At 40.1% G+C, this 18,882-nt stretch overlaps 1 protein-coding gene across 1 annotated transcript in view; it reads right to left on the reverse strand.

Annotated features, from left to right (window-relative positions):
- PARVG (parvin gamma) overlaps positions 1-18,882 on the reverse strand; it is a 38,956-nt gene that overhangs the window by 7,774 nt on the left and 12,300 nt on the right. Inside the window, exons 4-11 of the mRNA XM_038397849.2 lie at positions 13,784-13,886; positions 11,716-11,856; positions 11,205-11,320; positions 8,575-8,630; positions 6,294-6,316; positions 4,346-4,407; positions 4,179-4,247; positions 2,213-2,314 (exon numbers count right to left, since the gene is read on the reverse strand). Of these exons, the coding sequence (XP_038253777.1) occupies positions 2,213-2,314; positions 4,179-4,247; positions 4,346-4,407; positions 6,294-6,316; positions 8,575-8,630; positions 11,205-11,320; positions 11,716-11,856; positions 13,784-13,886 (672 nt within the window). The remainder of the gene's footprint in view (positions 1-2,212; positions 2,315-4,178; positions 4,248-4,345; positions 4,408-6,293; positions 6,317-8,574; positions 8,631-11,204; positions 11,321-11,715; positions 11,857-13,783; positions 13,887-18,882) is intronic.

An 18,882-nucleotide genomic window follows, 5' to 3' on the forward strand; every position in this document is an offset into this window, starting at 1 on the left:
CTCAGTGAAGACAGAATCTTCAGGGAATTTAGCTGGCAAACTCAAACAACACTCTATACTGACCATGTGCCAACTGAGAGGCTTATAAATTGACCAAATTTGGGCAGTTTTTCACAGGGATGGCAAAAATCCTCACAAAAACCACCTCCTGCTTTGAAGAATGGAGGAGCTAGAACTTCTCAACAAGTGGTTGTGAAAATGTTTTTAGCATGGGCAAAACAACAAAGTTCCCCCTAACCTTGTTCTTAGAAATAGGTGAACTGTTTTAGCTGAAAAAAAAAATTCAGCCTGAGGCAGGTACCTTGCCTGGAAAAGTATAGCCCAAATAGTTGAAGTTTGGCAAAGTTATGATCAACTGAGAACAAGGTCTTATAATGGGATTTATGGGAAGTATCAAGGCAACCTTAACTATAGGTGAGCCTTCCAGTTCCACCTATAATAAAGGAAAGGGGGGAAGGGATAGTGCCATCCTCTGACATCAAAGGGAGGGCAGTGAAGCAAGAGATCAGAGAGTGTACCACCCACTGATGCCACAGGATGAGCAGGAGGTAAGTGATAACTCCATCCACTAATGCCTTGCTGAGGAGATCTCTAAGAGGTAAAGGATAGTTCTATCCTATGTTGAGCAGGGTTCTGCCGCCACCACATTTGGTTTCTTTTCAGTTTACATACGTTCTAGATATATCCTACTATCAATTTTCCTTTATTTTTCAGTGTTTCCCCCCCCTCACTAGAATTCACTTCAATTTCCTCTGCCCAAGATACGCAGACTGTATCTACTGGCTTTGAACTATCAGCTTTCAACTTGAGTGAAAGATGATACCCAATAATGATCCTGAAGGTATGTCTAGTTGTCACCACCTTTTATAACAGGAATGTCATGTTTTAAATCTCAGAGGAGTTCTGCAGTGAAGGTTACAGTGTCATGTTCTACTGTACCAATTAATGTCTAAAATGTGGGGGAATTAGAGTACACAAGGGATTTGGGGGAAGCGTTTTAAATTGAAATAAAGTCTCTGAACTACAGTAGTTAGATTTTTATATCACTCAGGGTATAAGACAGGTAAAAAAATTAGTAAACAATGCTTTGACCAAAAGTAGTACCTGGGATTAACTTTGCTAAAATGAAAATTCTTGACCTATACAGTATCACAGCAGAGTGCTTCACACTCTCAGTGGATTCCTCTCTGAGGGCAGCGTCCAATGGGTAGAGACTAGGACTGGGAGTCAGTAGTTCTGAATTCTAATACCAACGCTGCCACTGTCTTACTCTCCAATTTATCTCCAAAAAATGGAGATATCTACATTCCTCACAAGAAAGTTGTTTAGGCATCATTAACTATCTGGGCTGGTCAAAAGAATGGGTATTCTTTTCTACAAAACTTTTTGAACAAACCAAAAACATGTTTGTTTTCTTCAAACTTCTTCATGGGTTTTACTGATTTTTTTTTCCTTCTAGAGTGATTTGAAATTAAAATGTTTGGTTTCCAATTTAATGGAATCAGAGTAAAAGAAATAGTGGAGAAAGAAAAGGGGGAAGGTGATTGAAGATGGAAAACTTTTATTTTGATTCAATTCAAATTTATTTTTTCCCAAAATCTAATTATCAGAGTTTTAAAACAGGGTCAATATTTGACAGGCTGTATGCACTAGGGCTCTCAGCTTTGCTAACAGAGGGCCAGGTGAAATGATGTTAGCAACAGCAGGAAACTTTTAGAAAAGTTTGCCTACGTGGGGCCTTAGCGGTGGTTCCATCAAGTTATGGTTGAGGTACATTTGTGGGACAATGTGAGGGAATCTCTGTGGCCCCTAGACTTGCTGTGTCACCTGTGTGGCTAAATGGAAGAAGCTGTTGGTCTAATATTGCATTTGCATTCCAACCCATACAACACAGATGTTTATTTAAAGCACTATGAATTCAGTGCATTTGTCTGGTTAACAAATGCAAATAATGATCACTTTCATTTGTAGGATCATGGTAAATTTCAGTACAGCCTTTGGGACAGGGACTTGTTTTTTTAAAAAAATTAATTATAACATGCTTAGAGCACTCGTATGTTGTCTAAAGCTGCTATCCTGCAAACTCTTGTTCATATGATTAACTTTACACATTGTAAGTAGTCTCTGTGATTTCAGTTGGGCTAATCATGTGCATAAAGTACATGTAAGGTGTTTGCAGAATCCGGGCTTAAGTAAATAAATAATAACCTACCATTTCCATAGCACAGTTTGGGTTCAGGAAGAACTCCCTTAAATTCAGGAAATACCCCCCAAGTTGTCCAATTAACAAAAGCAAGATAACTCCATCTGCAAACTATAAGAAGAATCACCTGAGTATTATTTATTAAATTGGCTTTTACCAAAAAGCCAGGAAAAAAAGATTCAAAGAGTTTTACTCAGAGAGAGAAATGTTCTTCTATGGAAAGAAGAACTGAGAATATACAGTATAAATTATACAATCTAGTGACTTATTTCTTTGACCCAATTTATACACAGAATGTCATTTCTATCTATATAAGGCTCAAATTCCTATTACTGTAGTAGGAATGTAACACTGTGTGGAGGATAGCAATTCAAATGTCCCATGTTTGAAATGTCCCATGTTTGAACAGATTTCAAACAAAAATAAATACATATCACTACATAAAAGGAAATTTAATCTAGGATTCCTGATAGCAATCCCTTCAAAAGCTTCATTCTTGGTAATTAACACTCCAGTCTCCAGCCATACAATGCAAGCCAGTGGAATTATTATTGCGTCAAATGTTTTAACAGTTGCAGCGAAGTGTCAGTTGTAGGCTAGATTTCCCCCACCCTTTCATGTGCATGCCAAGAAGGAAAAAAGCACAAGGAACTTCCGCATCCCAATCTGCTTCCACTTGTTCACCCTACTCAGAGGCATGGGAGAATCACAATTCCTGCACTCTCGCGAGCACAAGAACTGTTTCCCTTCCACTTATGTGCCCCAAGAGGTGCCAGTTGCACCGATAGGAGGTGGGAGGAGACAGATGGTGCAGTGTGAACTCTCCCCTGTGCTCTGTGAGGGATGTGTCTGATGAGGTGCAAACCCTGTTGGAACTCCTCCAGAAGTGGTGGCTCCACGTTGTTCCCAGAGCAGGGCTGTGCTTCTGGAACAATCATGCCCTATAAATAAAGCTATGACTTTGTCACAGAGGTTGAGGAACTCACAGGATCTGTGACTTCCAAAGACCTCTGTGACTTCAGCCCTGGCGGCTGGGAGCTGCAGGGTCTTGCTGCCTTCCACAGCAGCAGGGAACTGCGAGGCCCCCAAACTGCCAGTCACCATGGGCAGGGGGGGTACCCCACTCCTCCCGGCCACCGTGGGCAGGGGGATCTCCGCAGCTCCCTGCCAACTGTGGCGGGGCAGGGGGGACCCCCACAGATCCCATAGCGGTGGTAGCAGGAGGATCCCCGCAGCTCCCTGCCGCTGGGGCTCTGAGCCCCCACAGGTGGTGAGGTCCCTGGAACTCCCAGCCACCTCACAGTTGCCCAGCTCCTTCCCATTTTATCGTGGATTTTTTTTAGTGAAAGTCACAGACTGGTCACAGCTTCTGTGAATTTTTCTTTATTGCCCATGACCTGTCCATGATTTTTACTAAAAATTCCCATGACAAAATCTTAGCCTTACCTATAAATTATGACCTAGATTTTCAAAAGTGTCCAGTGATTTTGGGTGCCCACCTTCAGGCACTTTAAAGGGGGCTGATTTTCAGAGGGCTAGAGGTCAGCACTTTGTGTAAACCAGGCCTCTCGACCATGTCTTAAGTTAGGCACTCAAAAAATCACTAGTCACTATTGACAATTTAGGCCTAATTTTCAAAGATGCTGAGCACCCACATTTCCAACTTAAGTCAATGGAAGATGCAGGGGTTCAAGAGCCTCTGAGAATCAGGACCTATATGACTGCAACCTTGGGATGGTGTTCCATACAAACCCCTTATTTTCAATTACTTATCATATTGGCATTAAAAATCCTCCCAAATTGACACTTAATATGCCTGAACTCAGGCTATGAATGAATGTGTATAGTTTTGCCAAGTTGTGTATAGTTGTGTGAATGTTGCCAAGTTTAAAAGAGAAATATAGGAATTTTGGAGGCGACAGGGAAGATTAACATAACCGACAGACATTTTAACATACATCTCAAAGAGTGCTACCTGAGAATCAGCATCATCCACATTTAATCCTAATTTTCCAACATGCTTGTTGACAAATTGCAAAAGCACCTAAAGAATGGGAGGGGGGAAAAATGGAATTTTTAGAGAATTCGTTAATTATATCTTATAATGCAAATGTCAATGTCTGTTTAACGTTTAAAAGTTACCTGTTTCACAGCATCCAGTTTGTCCGGTGCATGTGCGAATAATTCATCAAAGGCATCAGCTTCTATGGAAAAATATTCAATAAATGTTATTTAGGATTCTCTGGAGTAACTACTAGACCAGTGGTTAAAATAAACTGAACTGGGAGTGGGGGGACCCTCCCTGTAGAAGCCCAGGAGAAGTCGAGTTGTGGAAGAGCACTGTTCCCTGATATTCTCTTCCCCACTTCATATAAAAGAGGAGAGCGCTATGCTTCCCCTGACTTTAACTCCTATGTCAGACAAAATAGTTTGTTTTTAATCAGCTTCCCTAATTTTCACAGGCATGGGTTCTCATAGTTTGTGCTGCCATTAGCATGAGCCCTAGGCAAGCTGCAGTTCCATGGGCCCTATAAGTTCATTTCTTTTCATTTCTGCGCCTTAACCCTGAACATCTGCAATAAAAATCAGTAGAAAATAAGTGGCATATATTATCATTCTTCAGTAGCTGAAATCTCCATTAACATCAATGGGACTTGTATACAAAAACTAAGGGTGGAGAATGGCCCTACATTCAGTGATAGAAATATTTGCCCATAATTCTAAATCCATAGATTTGAAGGTCAGAAGGGACCAGTTGAGTCTGACCTCCTGCATAACACAGAGCATAGAACCTCACCCAGTAATTTTGGGTAACATTACATGTAAATTGGAATGAAATTTGGACATTTTCAGTAAAAAATGGAAATGAAATTTTTGTGAATTCCCACCCCAGTGACCCATGAACAAAATTGCTTTTGCCTGAGATGAACAAAGTTCTCCAACTCGATTAAAATCAAGGGCATTATGCCAGCGTAATTAAGAAGAGACTTTGGCTTCTATGGTGTGGGAAGTGAATTCAGCTTTGTTTAGGAGAGAGACTCATCAAAACTGGCAGCTATACTATATAAAAAGGCTCCAGTGTTGAGAGAGTGCCACTGGATCTCATTCTCCCTATTCAATTGTTGGTTCAGTATTGTTAGGAAACAAAGAATAATAAATCAATAGCAGGAATGTGTGTAAATCCTACAGCATTGTCATAATCTAGAGAGCCTTCTTCTGGAGCTAAGCTTTGTGTTTTTCTTCCTTTCTTTAAGCAAAATATATTTTTTAAAAAATAGATTAAAGACTGAAAAATGAATTAAAGTTTCTTCCTTTGACAGATTCATCTGCAGGTTTTCTGGATTGTCTCAGTTTATAAATGAAGACCACTTAATGAAATAACTGATAAAAATAAATACATGTTCAATTAAATACTTTGTCTCTGCACTAGCTGTTACTGGTCATATGAATAGCACAGAAGAGAATTAAAGCAGCCATGTTTATTCATTGAGGGTGAAATTTACCCCTTTGCAGATAGCGAGGCTCAAACAGGCCTTGTAAGTCCTAAAAATGGAGCATAAGTGGTATATAAGCCTTTTGCTGGCCCTCTTCACCAGGGTGAATTTCACAATGAAATGTTTTATTTCCTTCTGTGGTTCTGATGGTACATTCTGCTTTGGATTAACCTGGTTGTTAAGGTCTGTTATCAAGCGATAATAAAGTTTCAAAACATTATTTTGCAAACTAAAGAAAACAGACCTGAATGAAACTGGCAGTAAGTCAGAAATCCAATTCTGCAGCTATTACACACATGAATAGTTCAACTGAAGTAAATGGGATTCATCTCACTTCACCCCGCCATCATTTTGCCTCCCTTGATTTTATTTCTCATTGCCAGTATGGCTTTAGGTTCTCCTGTGGGGTGATCAAGTGGAATCATGATGGGCCCAGTTCTGATCTCCTCCCAATATTATACCATTGTAACTCCACTGGATCTCATGGGGATAGCCCTGATTTATCATGACATCAGTGAAATCAGAATTGGATACATACAACTTTTGAAAACAGTGTGCAGTAAAGAAATACTGAATTTGGCCTTCAGAGTACTTACTTGACTGGCCTTCTAAATTCTCTCTAAAGATTCAACAACAAAAAGAGAATTAGCAAAAACATATAGCAGAACTAATCCAATTTTTAAGCAAAGCATATCTGTGCCATAAGGATCCCTATGAAGTAGGAGATAGAATACAGAACCTCACCAGTTATTTGCCAGAGGTAGCTTTCCAACAGACAGTTTTATAGTGCACTGTATTTATGGGTTCTTGGAAGAATATAATATTTTAATTGGCACACAGACTAATGCTCATTTATTTTATAAGCAGTCTTCCAACGAGCTGCTCACAATACTAGAATTTTAAGTTGTGTTAACATATAAAATATAATAGTTGATGATGGAACTGTAGCAGGGAAAAACTGTTTCCAGTTCATGGTGCAATCTCCATAATTTCATTGTGTCCCATTTCTGAGCTCATATAATAATTAGAAGAATCTCACAAACTGAGCGAGATCAGATTGTTCTTTCTTTACTACCAAAAAAAGGAAAAATTGCTGAAATCTGGTAATGTATTAATACAATAGCTATAAATTAGTAATATGTAAACTGGTTCTGTTTTTATATAATTGCAGTTTTAACCTCAGATGTATAAACCTAACATGCTTGGTTTACTAATTATGTCATTTGTCAGGTCTTGCTAAGACCAATCAAAATCAGTAAGGGCTCTGCAAGATGAATAAATGCCTCTACTTCATCCAATGGCAGTAGTGTTTATTTAGTGTGGCAGTATGTTTACTAAGCCCTAAAAATGCTTAAATTACTGAACAGGTTGTAACTAAATGGCAACCAGACATGATGTATAATTGTACTTTTTGGTAATAGCAATTTAAGAATTTTTTTCTGATCGGATCAATGTGTTGGTGTGACATATTGGGAATATGTTTATATGAACTTATGACTTTCAGTTTGATTTTTATGAACTCCGTGTATGATTCCATGCTTATTTGATTCTGTATGCTGTCATGTTAAAATTACATCTTCCCTCTTTTGCAAAGGGTCTGGCACCTAAGAGGTTGACCCTCAATAAGGATGATCGATAGTTTAATAACCTTGCCCTAGGAGGACAGTGGAGACTACTGGCCAGAGATTACTGACTTACTAATGGCTGTTATCCATGGTAACAAATATAGAGGATGCTGAAGGCCACAGCTAGAGTTAGTTGAACACTGATTCATTGAAATCAAAATGTTTTGATGAAAATTTTGTGAGGAAGGTTTCTATAGTCCAGGATGGAGTCTTATTAGTGAGTGAGACACACCAACCCACCACAGAATAGCCAATGCCCTAGGGCCACCTAGGATGTGGGTGACCCAGGTTAAAATCCCTCCTCCAAACCAGTGTCTTAACCGGCATGAATGCCCTAACCTTTGGACTATTGCCTATTATTGGGGTGGTGTATCTTTTTTATGCCTCTCTTGTATTCATTCATAAAATATTTGAAACATTGCACTTTTTATCTGATGCAGAACAAAAACAAATTTTGAAATCTGGAATTTTTTCCATAAAATGAAATTGTTGCTTTGCAACCACCCCTAGCCACATCCCATAGAGGGCTAGAGGCTGGAATAACCCCAGGGGAAGGCCAGGAAGAGACAAGGTGTAATAAATGGCTGTTAAAAGAAGACTTACTTTAGCAAGGGGGGCCAGAACCAGAAGACAAGACTGAACAAAGAATGGTATCAGAGGATCCTGGACTCCCTGAAGGATACTGATTAATACCAAAAGAGTTCTCAGGAAGGATGAGGAAATTGAGGGAAGGTCTTGTGTTCAGGCATTTGTTGTTTTAGATCTGAATATCTCTTGTGCTTTGTCTATGAGTAAAGTGTGACTGGTTTAGAAGTTCCTTTGCAGAATGTGTGTGTTCCCTTGTTTTAATTCACAATGTCCCAGAAAAGTGAAACTGTAAATCAGGGTATCAACGTGGGTGGAATTCTGGAAAGCACATGCTTAAGTTATTGGAAAAACCAAGGCAGAGCCTAGGGCAGCTAGACATAGGATCCCACATCCCAGAAGAAGTACTAGATAAGGGGTCTGTACCCCTGAAATGTGCGAGAGAATGAACCAAGGAGACTTAAAAACATGTGGGAACCAAAGGTTGAATCCAGCACAGCAACCTGGTGTCTGACCACTAAGAAAAACTTAACCAGGGCTGTAACATTTGGTTGATTGGGATATTGTTTTACATAGCTACAGCCACACTATTATTTTAATAAATGAAATGATCATTTCAATCCTCCTTTGTTATACAATGTATAAAACAAAATGTTTCTTCTCTTACCTATTCTCCGTGATATATTCCACAGCATTTTCTGTCCTTAATCCTGTTAAGGTACGCTGTTAAACAGAAAGCCAATATAGAATAATGTTTAACTGCAAGGACTATACAAGGAAATGTGTAGGAGTAAAGGCAACTTTTATTAACAGTTTGCAGCTATAAACTTTAAGTTTAAAATATTCACAAGTGCTGAAGTGACTTAGGAACGTAAGTCCAGCTGTCAAAAATGACTTTACTGGTGTCTTGTATGGTCAAGATCTAGATCTTCCTGTCAGAGGCTATCCATACAATAAAGCATTTAAATCCAGACTCTCCTAGATTTAAATATGTAGAGAGCAATCCCAAGGCATATGCATCACTTAAGTCCCATGTGTAGCCCTGCAAATAGGGATTAAGCAGATTTTAAGGGGGATATAGGCCTCATGCTATGTTCTCAGAGTAGCAGCCGTGTTAGTCTGTATTCGCAAAAAGAAAAGGAGTACTTGTGGCACCTTAGAGACTAACAAATTTATTAGAGCATAAGCTTTTGTGAGCTACAGCTCACTTCATCGGATGCATTTGGTGGAAAAAACAGAGGAGAGATTTATATACACACACACAGAGAACATGAAACAATGGGTTTATCATACACACTGTAAGGAGAGTGATCACTTAAGATAAGCCATCACCAACAGCGGGGGGGGGGGGAAAGGAGGAAAACCTTTCATGGTGACAAGCAGGTAGGCTAATTCCAGCAGTTAACAAGAATATCAGAGGAACAGTGGGGGGTGGGGTGGGAGGGAGAAATACCATGGGGAAATAGTTTTACTTTGTGTAATGACTCATCCATTCCCAGTCTCTATTCAAGCCTAAGTTAATTGTATCCAGTTTGCAAATTAATTCCAATTCAGCAGTCTCTCGTTGGAGTCTGTTTTTGAAGCTTTTTTGTTGAAGGATAGCCACTCTTAGGTCTGTGATCGAGTGACCAGAGAGATTGAAGTGTTCTCCAACTGGTTTTTGAATGTTATAATTCTTGATGTCTGATTTGTGTCCATTCATTCTTTTACGTAGAGACTGTCCAGTTTGGCCAATGTACATGGCAGAGGGGCATTGCTGGCACATGATGGCATATATCACATTGGTAGATGCGCAGGTGAACGAGCCTCTGATAGTGTGGCTGATGTGATTAGGCCCTATGATGGTATCCCCTGAATAGATATGTGGACAGAGTTGGCAACGGGCTTTGTTGCAAGGATAGGTTCCTGGGTTAGTGGTTGTTGTGTGGTGGCTGGTGAGTATATGCTTCAGATTGGGGGGCTGTCTGTAAGCAAGGACTGGTCTGTCTCCCACGATCTGTGAGAGTGATGGCTCGTCCTTCAGGATAGGTTGTAGATCCTTGATGATGCGTTGGAGAGGTTTTAGTTGGGGGCTGAAGGTGATGGCTAGTGGCGTTGGAGAACACTTCAATCTCTCTGGTCACTCGATCACAGACCTAAGAGTGGCTATACTTCAACAAAAAAGCTTCAAAAACAGACTCCAACGAGAGACTGCTGAATTGGAATTAATTTGCAAACTGGATACAATTAACTTAGGCTTGAATAGAGACTGGGAATGGATGAGTCATTACACAAAGTAAAACTATTTCCCCATGGTATTTCTCCCTCCCACCCCACCCCCCACTGTTCCTCTGATATTCTTGTTAACTGCTGGAATTAGCCTACCTTGCTTGTCACCATGAAAGGTTTTCCTCCTTTCCCCCCCCGCTGCTGGTGATGGCTTATCTTAAGTGATCACTCTCCTTACAGTGTGTATGATAAACCCATTGTTTCATGTTCTCTGTGTGTGTGTATATAAATCTCTCCTCTGTTTTTTCCACCAAATGCATCCGATGAAGTGAGCTGTAGCTCACGAAAGCTTATGCTCTAATAAATTTGTTAGTCTCTAAGGTGCCACAAGTACTCCTTTTCTTTTTAGTTAAAAATCTGATTCAGTATTGCCAACTTTTACAATTATATCACAAGTTGTGGGATATGTGATGTTTTTCTTAAAGCCCCAGATCCTAGAGTCATGTAACTATGTGAGAATCTCAGTTTTCATTTCATTACCTAAATAAATAAAATTCTAAAAGGTAAGTTCCTAGCCCTCACAGGTATGGAGAAAAGCTTGAAAATGTGACCCAAGTGCACCCTAAAGTCACAACAATCAGAAAGTAAATAAAAAACCCAAATTTTTAAAAGAAAATTTCATGATTTTTAGGCCAATCTCAGGATTTTTGAGGGGGCAGACAAATGAATTTTCAATAGTTGGGGTTATAAGCAGTTATAATTTTCCATCTACCAAGAGCAACTCTGCTTTCAGTCTGAATGCCTTTTATTTTACATTAAGTGGAAATAGCAAAAGCATATCAGGAAAGTCTCCATATGACAAAGCATTGTGTTTGTAGCTTCTGTAGAACGCTACCTCTGAACCGAACACAAAATGGATGGTTACTCCTGCAAACAACAGATTTCTAGAAATTAAAAGGTGAATTACACAGAAAACAAAAGTATAAAAGTTTTACAGTGATATACACGACACTTTTCTTCCACTGTATTTTTTAATTTCTTGTGAGATTTCTGTGACCCCATGGCAGCAAAGGAAAGAGCCATAATTACCTCAGTGATTATTACTTCCACACTAATATTTGAAGGGATAGGCAGATCAGGTTGGAAGTGCTTTGCTATTGCAATTAGAAGATATAATGTGCTCAGTAAGTCCTTCTGGAAGATAGCTGTTTCATGTAAAGAAAGCAAATTATAAGTAATGTGCAAACTCATTACAGCCTAATAATAATACTTTGCATTTCCATTGTGCCTTCCTGAGAACATTCTAATGGTTTACAACCAAAATATGAAATATGCCTCCAAATATGCTTGTGAGGAAGGGCAGATTAGTCCCATTTTATAGCTGTAGGAATGAGGCACAGAAAGATGAGAGAGACCCGTTCAGGATCAAATAGGAAGTCTGCAGTTAGACACAGGAGAACTGGGTTCAGTTCCTAGCTATATTTCAATGCCTTAACCCCAAGATCATCCTTCCTTTAGCATCATCATCTTAGCCCAGTAAAACCCCAGAACAATGTATTTTTTATGAGGTAATTTCCTTGCATTTTACTTCTCCACATACAATCAACACTCCATTTCAGCTGGCTCTCTTCTAGTTGTAAACACTGGCCCACAGCTTCCAGAACAACAGCAAGTTTACATTTCTGTTTTTTTCCCGTCAGTGCTATCTTCTCAACATCCAGCCTGAGAGATCCTAGTTTTTCTGAGATGGAGCATAGTTAAAACAAAACAAAGTAAGATTGATGTGTTTTAACATCACTGTAAAGACAATACAAAATCAGAGCAGAAATACCAAAAAAGTCTTGATGTAAGTGATCAGTATAATTTAATAAATTATATAATGCAGACCCGAAGCCTGCAATTGGATGTGCACAAGTACTCCCTTGGGTTCATGCACAATCTCACTGACATCAATAAGGCTCCGCACATGGTTCTGATTGCAGGATTGGAACCACAGGCTGCAGATTGACTTTTAGCCACAAGTGGTCCACACCCTGAGTTTTACCAGTGGAAACTGCAGGAATCCACTGAGTGAATCTGCCCTGTAGATTGGTATATGTGCTGAGCACATAGCAGTTCATATAAAAAGAAAAATTTTAGTTCATAGTTGTGACATCACAGCCCCAAATTATAAAAGAAAACCAATCCTATTCATGAGTCTGGTGGCACCACTATGATTTACGAGATTTGATCAGAAGATTAGGAGGTGAAGGCCAATCCAGTTGCAGTCAAACTAGAGTGGAGAAAAGAGTTAAGACAGCAGTAGTTAGAGGGATGGTCATGGAGGGAATGGTAGACCTTAACTTTAGGCTGGGCATTGATTCAAGAGGCCAAACCTTCAACTAGTGTAAAATTGATGTTGCTCCACTGAAGTGTACATAGCCACATTGATTTACAGGAGGTGAAGTTCTGGCCTGAGGTCTCAGACTATGGCTTTTAAATATATATTGTGACAAAGTTCCTCCTCTACCTTAGTGGGTCCTGCGCTTATTGGCAGATTTTGCTCGCCTCAGAGATCCACAGTAGCCATCAGTTTGGTCACTTTTGTGGCTCAAATCTGCTATTCACTCAGATAACCTCATCACTGGCCAGCATGGGGAAAAGGAAGGAGAACAATCTCCACAGTCTCTGCTGGTCCAACTAGTGGATCGGGGGACAGGCCAGCGACCTTCCCCTCTGGTGGGTCCCACAGTCCAAGTCAACTTCTCCTGTATCCAATAGGGAGTTGGGGGGAAGGGAGGAACCCGGGCCTGCCCTCTACTCCAGGTTCCAGTCCAGGGCCTGTGGATCACAGCTGTCTATAGTGTTTTGTGTAATACCTGTGTGACAGCTACAACTCCCTGGGCTACTTCCCCATGGCCTCCTCCCAACACCTTCTATATCCTCATCACAGGACCTTCCTCCTGATGCCAGATAGCGTTTGTACTCCTCAGTCCTCCAGCAACACGCCCTCTCACTCTCAGCTCCTTGCACACACTTCACTAACTGGAGTGACAGTCTTTTTAAACCAGGTGTCCTGATTAGCCTTCATTAATTCTAGCAGCTTCCCAATTGGCTACAGGTGTCCTAATTAGCCTGCCTGCCTTAATTAGTTCTAGAAAGTTCCTGAATGTTCTGGAATAGTCCCTGTTATTTTACCCAGGGAAAAGGGACCTACTTAACCTGCAACTAATGTATCTATCTACAACCCTCTTTTGTAGCCATCTGGCCTGACCCTGTCAGAATATATAAATTGTAGAGGTGATTCAAGCTGGTATTTATGGTAATATCATAAATCATATTCACTGTCACGGTTTATAATGTCATCAGCACCTCTTGGAGGTGTTATAACCTCAGACTTCAAAGTTAACCTTTTTACTCTCTATATAAACAATGGAATAAAAAGACTTTCCAAAGGTTGGCAGGGAAGGGTAGATCAAGCACCTGTTCAGGATTACAATTACCACATATGGTTCACAGTGCAGTGCTCGTCTCTATTTGAGTGCAAGAGCCATTAATAATTAGTAAGATACCAGCAAGCAAAGCTGTTCTTACAGTTTAATGTGTGTGGTTTTTATTTTATATGTGAGCTTCTGCACTGAAGAGCATGCGAGATTTATTAGGGAGCAGAGCTCAAAGAAGCGACTTACCCAAGAGATGATGAAGTATCAGCCCATCAAACAGGTCTTCTTCCAGGCTTTTTATTATGATGTGTTCCTCTTTCAGGGTTGTGTTAATCCAATCTATCAAGAGCTGCAAGGAAAAATTAAACAGTCAACAATGATATATCTGTTGTTGGAACAGAAAGTGGGAAAATAAATGGTAATACTTTACCACCACAAGAGTGCACCTTTCTCCTTTGTCTTTTATTTTGTTTTCATCCTCCATCGAGTCTCTCCTTGTCTTTATTTTATTTTAGTCTCTCTCTCTCTCAACACATGCCCCTATTTTCTCTTTCCAACTCTCTTCTCTCTCCATTTTCATTTTCTCTCCTCCTCACCGACATCCGCTTTATTTTCAATTCATCTCACTAAGTGGCATACACACAGTATGTAATGGAACACATCTTTGTGTGGTAAAGAGAGGTGCTCACATTATTTGTGTCCCCTCTGCTGTGGTTGATCGAATGTGTTTCAGCACTTCAAAATATGAAATGCTAAAAAGGGTAGAATTCATTCTGTGCAGAAAGCCAGTGAAACCTTCTGGTGAATGTGGTTATGGGTCCTCTTCTGTGCCTGATCCACAGAGGATATTAGTCTGTTACAGCCCAGCTACAGAGATTTCCTCATAGAAAAAATGGTTGTAGGGGATAATCTTGGTTCAAGTGATCATGAGCTAATTCAGTTCAAACTGAACGGAAGGATTAACAAAAATAAATCTGCAACTAGAGTTTTTGATTTCAAAAGGGTTGACTTTCAAAAATTAAGGAAATTAGTTAGGGAAGTGGATTGGACTGAAGAACTTATGGATCTAAAGGTAGAGGAGGCCTGGGATTACTTTAAATCAAAGCTGCAGAAGCTATCGGAAGCCTGTATCCCAAGAAAGGGGAAAAAATTCATAGGAAGGAGTTGTAGACCAAGCTGGATGAGCAAGCATCTTAGAGAGGTGATTAAGAAGAAGCAGAAAGCATACAGGGAGTGGAAGATGGGAGGGATCAGCAAGGAAAGCTACCTAATTGAGGTCAGAACATGTAGGGATAAAGTGAGACAGGCTAAAAGTCGAGTAGAGTTGGACCTTGCAAAGGGAATTAAAACCAATAGTAAAAGGTTCTATAGCCATATAAATAAGAACAAAACTAAGAAAGAAGAAGTGGGGCCGCTAAATACTGAGGATGGAGTGGAGGTTAAAGATAATCTAGGCATGGCCCAATATCTAAACAAATACTTTGCCTCAGTCTTTAATAAGGCTAAAGAGGATCTTGGGGATAATGGTAGCATGACAAATGGGAATGAGGATATGGAGGTAGATATTACCATATCTGAGGTAGAGGTGAAACTCAATCAGCTTAATGGGACTAAATCGGGGGGCCCAGATAATCTTCATCCAAGAATATTAAAGGAATTGGCACCTGAAATTGCAAGCCCATTAGCAAGAATTTTTAATGAATCTGTAAACTCAGGAGTAGTACCGAATGATTGGAGAATTGCTAATATGGTTCCTATTTTTAAGAAAGGAAAAAAAAGTGATCCAGGTAACTACAGGCCAGTTAGTTTGACATCTGTAGTATGCAAAGTCCTGGAAAAAATTTTGAAGGAGAAATTAGTTAAGGACATTGAAGTCAATGGTAAATGGGACAAAATACAGCATGGTTTTACAAAAGGTAGATCGTGCCAAACCAACCTAATCTCCTTTTTTGAAAAAGTAACAGATTTTTTAGATAAAGGAAATGCAGTGGATCTAATTTACCTAGATTTCAGTAAGGCATTTGATACCATGCCACATGGGGAATTATTAGTTAAATTGGAGAAGATGGGGATCAATATGAATATCAAAAGGTGGATAAGGAATTGGTTAAAGGGGAGACTGCAACGAGTCCTACTGAAAGGCGAACTGTCAGGTTGGAGGGAGGTTACCAGTGGAGTTACTTAGGGATTGGTTTTGGGACCAATCTTATTTAATCTTTTTATTACTGACCTTGGCACAAAAAGTGGGTGTGCACTAATAAAGTTTGCAGATGATACAAAGCTGGGAGGTATTGCCAATTCAGAGAAGGATCGGGATATTATACAGGAGGATCTGGTTGACCTTGTAAACTGGAGTAATAGTAATAGGATGAAATTTAATAGTGAGACGTGTAAGGTTATGCATTTAGGGATTAATAACAAGAATTTTAGTTATAAATTGGGGACGCATCAATTAGAAGTAACAGAAGAGGAGAAGGACCTTGGAGTATTGGTTGATCATAGGATGACTATGAGCTGCCAATGTGATATGGCTGTAAAAAAAGCTAATGCAGTTTTGGGATACATCAGAAGAGGCATTTCCAGTAGGGATAAGGAGGTTTTAGTACCATTATACAAGGCACTGTTGAGACCTCACCTAGAGTACTGTGTGCAGTTCTGGTCTCCCATGTTTAAAAAGGATGAATTCAAACTGGAGCAGGTACAGAGAAGGGCTACTAGGATGATCCGAGGAATGGAAAACTTATCTTATGAAAGGAGACTTAAGGAGCTTGGCTTGTTTAGCCTAACTAAAAGAAGGTTGAGGGGAGATATGATTGCTCTCTCTAAATATATCAGAGGGATAAATACAGGAGAGGGAGAGGAATTATTTCAGCTCAGCACCAATGTGGACACAAGAACAAATGGGTATAAACTGGCCTCCAGGAAGTTTAGACTTGAAATTAGACGAAGGTTTCTAACCATCAGAGGAGTGAAGTTTTGGAATAGCCTTCCAAGGGAAGCAGTGGGGGCAAAAGATCTATCTGGCTTTAAGGTTAAACTTGATAAGTTTATGGAGGAGATGGTATGATGGGAAAATGTGATTTTTGGTAAGTAATTGATCTTTAAATATTCAGGGTAAATAAGACTAATCCCCTTAGATGGGATATTAGATGGATGTAATCTGAGTTACCCAGGAAAGAATTTTCTGTAGTATCTGGCCGGTAAATCTTGCCCATATGCTCAGGGTTTAGCTGATCGCCATATTTGGGGTCGGGAAGGAATTTTCCTCCAAGGCAAATTGAAGAGGCCCTGGAGGTTTTTCGCCTTCCTCTGTAGCATGGGGCACGGGTCACTTACTGGAGGCTTCTCTGCTCCTTGAAGTCTTTAAACCACGATTTGAGGACTTCAATAGCTCAGACATAGGTGAGGTTTTTCATAGGAGTGGGTGGGTGAGATTCTGTGGCCTGCGCTGTGCAGGAGGTCGGACTAGATGATCAGAATGGTCCCTTCACATCTTAGTATCTATGAATCTATTTGGCTCTAGCTCAAGCTATGACAGCTCATGCTTTAGTTCTGGAAGCCCCCAGTTCTGTGGTCCATGCTCATGTCTGTCCCAATTAAACCCTACTTGGAGGGCTTAATTGGTGCATCAGTTTTGTGCTGCTTCTCTGCCCAGGGGTGAATGGAATCCTGAATAAGCCCATTTTCCCCTCATTAGACTGTTCTTCAGGCTGAAACATTCCAGTCCATATTGTTACTCTGAAGACATGCTTCTCAAAGAAAAATGTATAAAAGAAAACTTAAAAACCCTATGAGATGTTTGAAAATTCACAAGAAACTAAAAAACCTCTCTGCTCTATATTGATGAGTTCTCAAAGTGTGTGTAATGTATATTCAAAGCCAAGAGACAGCAGGATTCCACTCAGTGAACTGTGGTTATCTCTTCACCTAATGCCTAGAGTTCAAGTTCTGACAATGCATTGGATTAGTGTAGTTTGAACTGGCAAGCTGAGGGCAGTGGCATAAGCTGATGAACTGCACTGCTGAAAATAGAATCACAAGCTTCCTGGTTCATCTGTTTTATCTTTTAACAGCCATCTCCCTAGCCTACAGCTGAGGCAACATTGCCTTACCTCTAAGCTACCAGAGTCTCCCCAGGCAGCAATACAGAGAAGTGTATCTGAAAATACAGAAGAAAAGAACAGGTAGGGAAAGGAAAAAAGAATAATTGAAGCAGAACTTTGCTACTAACTTCTTCTTGCTTTAAGCACTTCACATTTTACCTGTAGTTTAAGATTCTTGGCAACTGAGGTGGCCCATCTTGCAGCTTATATTTCTTTGCCCTCAAAGCCACCCTGATAAGAACACCCAATTAAATCAGGAAACTAATTTAATATTTTCCACACGTGAGTTTCTTTGCTTCTCTAAGGCAGCCCTTGAAGAGATTCCAATGTCTCCCATTATAATCGCCTCCCTAAAGGCTCTGTGTCAGAGCTGTGAACTCTCCAGACAAGGAAGACAATGCCTGCCACTCCCGGATATGCCAGAAGGCATTGCTGATGTTGAGCAACATAAAGCATTCTCTCTCTTCCCCTGGCCAGTGAGGAAACAGGTTAGTCCAGTGGTTCTCAAACTTTTGTACTGGTGACCCCTTTCACATAGCAAGTCTCAGAGTGCAACCCCCCTTATAAATTAAAAACACTATTTAATATACTTAACACCATTATAAATGCTGGAGGCAAAAAGGGGTTTGGGGTGGAGGCTGACCGCTCGCGACCCCCCATGTAATAACCTCCCAACCCCCTGAGGGGTCCCAACCCCCAGTTTGAGAACCTCTGGGTTAGTCAGTCAAACCCAGGTTGCATGCTCTGTAACCATGAATGGGGTCAACAGCAAAGCTCACAGGAATCTTCACAATCACAGGCTAAAGAAATCTTTTATTTTGGCAATTTGTGAAGAATGAATTCAGTGTCTTTAGTGATTCCTTCTTGCTATACCACCTCTCGAATTCTCTCGTTTATTAAAATATGGTAATGGTAAACCCTGTTGCAAAAATTAAATCCTTCATGAACCAATTGTGAGCTCATTAGGTTTTAGGAAATATATAATATAGAAACACACAAACATATGTTTATGGATTTGTGAATATGAGCTATACATACACACCAACAGTCAAAGGGCATTTTTAAAATACCTGTCATAGGTTTAATACCTCTGTAACTGTGAAAGGTACTGGTGTGCTACCCAACGAGAGCTGCCATTTTACTGATCCTTCCAAACAGCAAGTTCAGTATGATAATATCCAGGAGGCTATCACATGAGAAAAGCATCTTGAATTATGTTTGAATATATAACAAAGGAGGGGA

This window comes from Dermochelys coriacea, chromosome 1 (assembly GCF_009764565.3).
Source record: "Dermochelys coriacea isolate rDerCor1 chromosome 1, rDerCor1.pri.v4, whole genome shotgun sequence".
Classification (NCBI taxonomy): Eukaryota; Metazoa; Chordata; order Testudines; family Dermochelyidae; genus Dermochelys; species Dermochelys coriacea.